Consider the following 8701-nt stretch of genomic DNA (forward strand, 5'->3'; position numbering starts at 1 on the left):
CCCTCCAAGCCTGCGCCGATCCAGAACTCTAAACCTGTTGCCTAGTTTCTAAGGGTCTTTATCCCTCTGCTCCCTGCCCATTTATGTAGTTGTCTAGATATATCTTATAAGATGCTATCGTGCCTGCCTCTACCACCTCCGCTGGCAATGTGTTCCAGCTGCCCATCACCCTCTGCATAAAGGTCTTTCCATGCAATTCTCCCCTAAACCATTCCTCTCTCACTTTGAACTCATGACCCCTAGTAATTGAGTCTCCCACTCTGGGAAAAAGCTTCTTGCTATCCATCCTGTCTATACGTCACATGATTTTGTAGACCTCAATCAGGCCCCCCCTCAACCTCTGTCTTTCTACTAAAAATAATCCTAATCTACTCAAACTCTCCTCATAACTAGCACCCTCCATACCAGGCAACATTCTAGTGAACATCCTTTTGGTAATGTGGCGACCAGAACTGTACGTGGTATTCTGAAAGTGGTCGAACCAAAGTCCTATACAACTGTGACATGAGCTGCCAACTCTTGTATTCAATACCTTGTCCAATGAAGGAAAGTATGCTGTATGCCTGCTTGACCACTCTATTGACCTGCGTTGCCACACTCAGCAAAAGATTGACCTGAACACCCAGATTTCTCTGTATTTTCCCCAGGACTTTTCCATTGCTGTATGCCTGCTTGACCACTCTATTGACCTGCGTTGCCACACTCAGCAAAAGATTGACCTGAACACCCAGATTTCTCTGTATATCAATTTTCCCCAGGACTTTTCCATTTACTGTATAGTTTGCTGTTGAATTGGATCTTCCAAAATGCATCAACTCACATTTGCCCAGATTGAACTCCACCTGTCATTTCTCTGGCCAACTCTCCGGTCTATCTATATTCTATTGCATTCTCTGACAGTCCCCTTCACTATCTGCTACTCCACCAATCTTAGTGCCATCTGCAATCTTGCTAATCAGACCACCTATACCTTCCTCCAAATAATTTATGTCTATCACATAACAGGGGAAGTGGGTGCTCATTTGACTGTTGTCAGCAAGAAAGGGCTTGCAAGAAAAACAGGGATAAGGTTGGGAAGTGGGATCTTTGAGGCAAATGAGCCACACACCCCTACCCTCCACAGCTCTGCAATGGAAATTAATTTCATTTACATGGAGTGTCTCTCCATCCTTCATCACCAGCTGCCCATGATGGTCTGCCCACTTAGACTCAGGTGGATATAAACTTTATGGCACATCCAAGTTATGCACCTAGTGGGAGATACTGGTGCCATCTCACCAGTCATGTTATAATTGGAAACTGGCAAGAATGAAGCTATTCCTGGCATTGGGGAAAGATTTCAATTCTCAATGTAAGGTATCTACTTTTTATGGCCCAAATACCCTTTGCCGAATTTCATTACCAGAACAAACAATCAATATTGTGAATGAATCACACCACCAAGAACTGCTACTTTCTGTTGTGGACTACTATTCATGCTCAAACTCTGGGTGTCACTAGGAAAGCCTGCATTTATTACCCATCCTTAAATACCCCTGAAAACCCAGTGGTAAATTGTCTTCTCAAATTGCGACAGCCATTTGGTAAGAAGTCAGTTGGTACTGTTAAAGGAACGCCATCATTTTGTCCTAGGGACAGTGAAGGAATAGTGATTTAATTCCAAGTTGGGACATTTTTGTGACTTGGAGAGTAACTTGTGAAATTCCCATGAATCTCCTGCCATGTGTCCTTGGTGGTGGAGGTTTTGGGTTTAGGAGGTGCTATTGAAGAACTGTATTTCAAGAAGTATTTGATAAATTTTGCAGTGTTGAAACAGAACATACAGCCCAACAACTTTCCACCTCTTTACATCTGCAACCTATCAGAATGTCATTTTATTCTTTTTCACTCTTGAATATTTCCAACTTCCAGTTTAATGCAAACAAGCTTTTGCTTCTCAAACTGGGGTCAGCAGAGAACTCCCAGACTGCAATGGTCAAGGTTACCAGAGAGTAGCAACTTGAAGCATGATGTTTTTCCCTTATGGTGTTGCCCTCTCTGTGCCCCTTCTCTCCCCGGACTCCTGCTTACTCCAATCTCCACTCTTGCATACTTCCACTCTCACTATGTGGAATTTTCCATTGTCCCTCCTGTTTCCCACATTCATCTCGTATTTTTACCATAATCTGCTCTCCCTGAGCAAATGGTATCCCGTTCTCACTGGGATAAAATAATCTACAGGGAAGAGCAGATATATCTTCCTGATTGATATTTTGAGGCAACTACGTGTTTTCTGTTAAGAATTGTTAAAATACCCTTTACCTGCTGAATTTTCATGTATTAAGTACAGTATTATTATCATTTAGATGAGAGGTTCTGTAATTGTTCATTCATTTGAAAAGGGGTCCTTCAATGAAAGTGTTTAAGAGCCACTGAACTCTTCCATTCATCTCAAATACTCTTTGCAGTAGCAAGTTCTACATTCAAAACACTCCCTGGATAAAGAAGTTCCTCTTGAGTTCTCTATTCAATTGTTAGTGTTGAAGTGGGAGTTGACATGGGGTATGCTGACACGGGGCAAACAGACACAAGATGGCCGCTGAGCCATAAATTGGTTACTTAGCACACAATACCAGCACAATAGACACAGAGCATAAATGATTAGTTTAAGGCGGGTGGAGAAGAGAATACACATCAGTAACATCTACTGCCTGCCAAAGTGTCTGAGTCCAACCACTACCTTCAATAGAAATGTTAACTACCTGAGACTGCTTGCAGTATTAACTGCACGTGTTAATACTTCAGATCTGCAGGAAAACGATCTTCTTTCTCAGGAAGAACGATCACGACCACTGAAACTGACAATGATTTTATAATGTTTCCTGTAAACAAACCATTCTGTACAAACAAAGACTCGATATTTGAACTATTGTACCACAAAATGTATAAAATATCATGACATGTGCTCTGAGAGTGAGAGGAGGCTCGCAGCTGACAGCCGTGCTGACAAACATCTCTCTCCCCGGAGCTCCACTTTCTCTGTACAATAAACTCTGTCGTTGAATCCCAATTCTGACTCCGAGACTCGTGATTTTCCCCACAACAGTGTCTATCTTACAATTATGGTCACTAGTTGTTTCATAAATGGAAGCATCATCCTGCAGCTCTTCTCTCATTCCCTCCATTTTTAAAGGCCTTTTTCAGGTCATCCCCTCAGCCTACCCTTGCCTAGAATCTTGTTGGCTGAGCAACGGGGTGTACATTATAGCCATGTAACACTATTCACAGTCATTAGTGAGTTATCTGATGGAGCCTAAAGATGCGTAAAAGTTAATAGGAAAGTGATGGAACAGCTTCAACTGGATCTGGAATGGGAAACATGTCATAAACACAGTGCAGTCCCTGATTGCTCTTGGCTGTCTTCCTAAAGGTGACCACACGGCATGTCAGGTCATGATGAAGGGAAATGAGTGCCAGCACTGAAGGGGGAGGGTTGATGTGAACCAGAGAGATCAGCCATCATTCATCAACCAGCATCATCATCCCTTACCTGCAACAGCGCTAATCCACTTTCTCCTTCAACACATATAACAGGGAAAACATGTTTTTGGTGATTCCCAAGAGAACCCAGCTTTTATTTGACATTGTCTCCGCCTTTTTGTAAATGAGCCATAACACTGAAATCTGCCTATGCTATGCAGAATGAACAATATAAAAAGGAGGTTGAACACTGCAGATACCACTCAGCTTCATTCAGTCTGCCTCAACATTTGCTGTCGCTGGGGAAGAAGGATCAAATCTAGGTGAGTGGTTCTAGACTATTTCTCTCTCTCGGCATCAGGGCAGACCAGAATGTGACCCTCTATCAGATTGAGGAACCATTACACTGGGGTCTGAAGCCAGCCTTGGATTTGAGGGGAGCATTTCTACCCCTATGTCAACAATTTAGTATTAATATCTTGTTCTAACAATGCCTACAAGTGGAAAATGCAACTTTGGCTCTGAATACTGGGTTGAAATCCAATGGGTGTGAATGCTCCTGCCTCACTCCATCTCCCCATCATCTCCTGCTACTTCATCATGTGGGTTTCAGGAACACATAATATCCAACCCCCCATATAGGAGCAACACCTACTCCCATCAGTCAGGATAATGATGGTTTAGACCTCTGTGTGAGAGTTTGTGCATGACCTGTCAAACTGTTAATCAACCTTCCAATATTTCCACTCCTTCCCCTATGAAGCAGTGTGAAGATATAACAACTATCAACCTTAAATCATATTCTAGACCCTCATATACTTTGTGAGACCGAGTATCTTTTATGTTATACAATGTTACAGTAACAAGGCACAATTACATGCTTATTTATTAGGTTTTATTTTGGGGTCCTATGAGAAGATTTGAAATGTATACAAGTCATAACCAGGTAAGGTTTTGCTTAAGATAATATTTTCTAGGAATGAAAGATTAACAGCAATCCCTCTCAGTGTATGGACACATATAGGTGTCAATTATACCTACTCCCACTTGGCTATCAGGTACAATTAAACTTTTCTTTTACTCAAATTCTACTCCAAGAAAAATAAAACATTATTTTGTCAATACAAGTTTGGTGAAATAGTGCACATTTGCAAAAAACAAAATCTGTTTTCCCAGATGTAACACATCTAAGTTTAAAACTTTACTTGACGTTTTGGTTTTGTTTGTCTTTGATAGTTTTACCATGAGCATGACTGACGTCTTGGAAGCTGGTGACATCAACTCTGCAATCTCACAATGCAAAGGTAACGTTTTTATCTTCCATAGTTTAAACTCAAAAAAATAATATAAATGTTACAGGGATTTTACATAAATAAACAATGATTAGAGTCCGAGACTATTGCATTACATCTTAAAACGGGAGCCTAAATAGTAAAATGGGCAAGGAGGGAGTGATTAGTTTTCTTATTTCAAAAATAGTTTATTCTCAAAGGATATCCTTATATATACATAGTCACAAATATAGTTTGGTTCTGTACAGTAGCATGTCAAGGAAACAAACAAACATTAGAGTTTGACTCTTTCCAAACAAATCAAAGACTTCTCTTAGTTGAACCAGACTATATTTATATGCATTTGAGGCATTGGGAGGGTCTGATAACTGAACAGACCCCAATTTAACCTCAGAAGTGGTCTTTCTCCACTGTGCCTTGGTGGCTGCTGCCCCAAGCTTTAGTGCTTCCATCAGCACATAGTCCTGGACCTTGGAATGCACCAGTCTGCAACTTTTGGTTGGGGTCAACTCCTTGTTCTGGAAGACCAACAGGTTTCAGGCAGACAAAAGAGCATTTTTCAGGAACTGATGACCCTCCAGCGGTGTTGTTGTTTGTCTCGGTGTGTGTCCCAGGCAACAGACCATAGAGCACAGAGTCCTGTGTCACAGAGCTACTCAGGATGAACCTCAGCAAACACCACTGCATCTTTCTTCAGACTCCCTTTGCAAAGGCACATTCCAGAAGGAGCTGTGTGACAGTCTCTATCTCCCACAACCACTGCAGTGGTGCAGACAGACCAATTGTACAAGAACAATATATAGTGCCCTTCTCACCACCAGCCAAGTGATGTCTTGGTATTGTTGGAAAGTAACTCTAGAGGAAAGAGTTAATCTGCTTCACAAAGAAGACACTTAGCCTTATTGCACAGAGCACTTTGAGGGAATTGTCTTCCAAAGGTGCCAACTCTGGCTCAGTGGTAGCCTTCTCATTTATAAGTAGAAGGTCATTGGTCGAAGGTTTGAAAGCATAATCAGGGTTCACACTCCAGTGCAGCATGGTGGCATTCTGTATTGACAGAAGTGACATCATTCAGGTAAGTTTTAAACTGAGGTCCCCATCTACCCACTCAGTTAGGTGTAATAAACGTTATGGCTGCTATTTTTAAGAAAAGGATGGGATGTCTCCCCAGTGTCTTGGGAACAATATTCAAGCATTACTAAAACTGATTATCTCATTGTTGAGTATGAATTAACCACCCCATTTCTACATCAAAAGTACTTCAAAAATACTTAATTAGCCACAAAGCACTTTGGGAAACTCTGAGGTTGTGGAGGGTGATAGATAAATGCAAATCATTTATTTCTCTCACAACTGACATATGTAATCCCTTTCACTCTGATAGAAGCCAGTAGAGTATAAATTCTATTGGAATCAAAGGGATCAACATTGACTGAGTTCAACCAGATCTTTTTACTAGAATTTGCTAAATTGCTGTCCACTGCAGCAAAGGTGTAATTTATCCTCTGTGCCATTGGTTTTGGTGGGAGGAGGGGAGCTGAAAGGGCTGAAGGGCTGTCATCTGTCATACAGTCTTCGATCTGTGCTGATCAGACATCCCAATTTGATCTAATCCCATTTACCAGCATTTGGCCCAATTCCCTCTAAATCCTTCCTATTTATATATCCTTCAAGATGCATTTAAATGGTATAATTGTACCCGCCTTCTCCACTTCCTCTAACAGGTCATTGTACACATGCAATACCATCTGTGTGAAAAAGATACCCCTCAGGACCTTTTAAACCTTTCCCCTCTCACCTTAAACCTATGCCCTCTAGTTCTGAACTCCCCCACCCTAGGACCTTGGCTATTGACACTATCCATGCCTCTCATGCTTTTATAAACATCTACAGGGTCACCCCTCAGCCTCAAATGCACCAGGGAAGAAAGCCCCAGTCTATTCAGCCTCTTCCTATAACTCAAACCCTCCAGTCCCGGTAATATCCTTGTAAATCTTTTCTGCATCCTCTCAACTTTAACAATATCCTTCCTATAGACGGGTGACCAAAATTATTCTAAAAGTGGCCTAACCATGTTCTGTACAGCCACAACGTAACATCCTAACCTCTAAAATCAATGCTCTGACCAATGAAAGCAACTGTGCCAAACACTTCGCCACAATCGTGTCTACCTGTGATTCCACTTTCAAGGAACTATGAATCTAAACCACTAGGTCTCTTCATTCAGCAACACTCCCCAGGGCCCTACCATTAACTCTAATAGTCCTGATTTGCCTTACCAAAATGCAACACCTCACAATTTATCTAAATTCAACTCTATCTACCACTCCTTGGCCCATTGGCTAATCTGATCAAAATCCCACTGTACTCTGAGATAATCTTCTTCACTGTCCACTACACCAGGTAGGTGTGATATTGGTACCAATGTGGTGATGTTTGGAATGTTCCAAACTTTTCCTGAACTCATGTATGTCTGAAATAACAACCTTCCTGATTCTGTGAAATTTCATTGCCACTTATAAAACAGTCACTAATAAATCCACTAGGGGACAGTGGTTAGAATGAGGAGCTCACCACCCCAGGGAGGGCTTGAGGCATATAACATAGATAAGGGAAAACTAGATAAAAGCATTGGGCAGAAAGGAACAGGAGAATTTGCTGATAAGAGGAACTGAAGAGAGGCAGGAGGAGACTTGTGCAGACATAAATGCAAGCATGGATCAGTTGGATCAACTGGCATATTTCTTTCTGCACATTCTATTTAATTCTATGCAATACTCTCAAATCAGATAAAGTAGAGACATACAAGTTTATGTCAGGTTTGCTGTTAATGGTGAGGCCATTAGAAACATTGAAAATAAAACAATTATGGAAGATTTCTTCTGTTGGGAAATTAAAGATGTTGCAATGCTTTTGGCTTAAACCATAATGTCAGACCTGTAGTTATACTGCAGCACACATTTGCGCAAAGTCAGTGTAATTAAACCTTCTGCTATAATAGTGGATTTCTCAGAGCTCTGGTATTGTTATATTTCAATGCAATGTGTGTTGCCAACTCTAGCTCTGCTTAAAGTGTGACAGTAGTCCTGAGGGTTCAAATTAGAATATGCAATATCAGCAATGATCATATTAACATTGAGATGAAATTCATTGCTTGCTATTTTAATGAAGACAATAACTCTTTACTAGTATCACACAGCAGCACTGTAATTGTGGAGAATTTGAGGATTCGTTGTGGCCCGTCTGAATTTGCTACTCAGCTTAGGGTTAAGGTTGTGTTAGTGCTCCATAAATGTTTCTCAATACTCTTCCCTAAGACCTCAATGTATGCTTTTCCCCATCACAGTTCCTGAGTCATTTGACTTCAAGAAGTTCTTCGAAGCATGTGGTCTGTCTAAGAAATCCACAAGCGAGGTGAAGAAAGTCTTTGCAATTCTGGATCAGGATGGCAGTGGCTTCATCGATAAAACTGAGCTCAAGTAAGAACACATTGCAAATAAATTCATGAAAATCAACAGGGTAGATCTTAGTATTCACCACCAGCCCCTGGGCAGCAAACTGACAGAGCCAAACACTTGTTTATTTATTGATCCATCTATTCTTCATTTCATAGATTCTTTGCCTTGAGTTTGAAATTCTTTATGTTCTTCTACATGAAAATAGCTATCTTCCTTTTGCAACTCACCTCAGTACTGCCTTTGTGATATCCTGTGCACTTCAGACAATGGTTGCTTGGCATTATTGACTCAGCCTGCTCCTGCCCCACCGAACTCATCTCTGCATACCTCGACACGGTCCTGTCCCCCTTAGTCCAAGAACTCCCCACCTACGTTCGGGACACCACCCACGCCCTCCACTTCCTCCATGATTTTCGCTTCCCCGGCTCCCAACGCCTTATCTTCTCCATGGACATCCAGTCCCTATACACCTCCATCCCCCATCACGAAGGA

At 41.5% G+C, this 8701-nt stretch overlaps 1 protein-coding gene across 1 annotated transcript in view; it reads left to right on the forward strand.

Annotated features, from left to right (window-relative positions):
- Positions 1-3677: 3677 nt before the first annotated feature.
- LOC122560585 (putative oncomodulin-2) overlaps positions 3678-8701 on the forward strand; it is a 12292-nt gene continuing 7268 nt past the window's right edge. The window contains exons 1-3 of the mRNA XM_043711363.1: positions 3678-3782; positions 4696-4763; positions 8098-8230. Of these exons, the coding sequence (XP_043567298.1) occupies positions 3682-3782; positions 4696-4763; positions 8098-8230 (302 nt within the window). The 5' untranslated portion in view covers positions 3678-3681. The remainder of the gene's footprint in view (positions 3783-4695; positions 4764-8097; positions 8231-8701) is intronic.

The sequence above is a fragment of the Chiloscyllium plagiosum genome, chromosome 21, assembly GCF_004010195.1.
Source record: "Chiloscyllium plagiosum isolate BGI_BamShark_2017 chromosome 21, ASM401019v2, whole genome shotgun sequence".
NCBI classification, from domain to species: Eukaryota; Metazoa; Chordata; class Chondrichthyes; order Orectolobiformes; family Hemiscylliidae; genus Chiloscyllium; species Chiloscyllium plagiosum.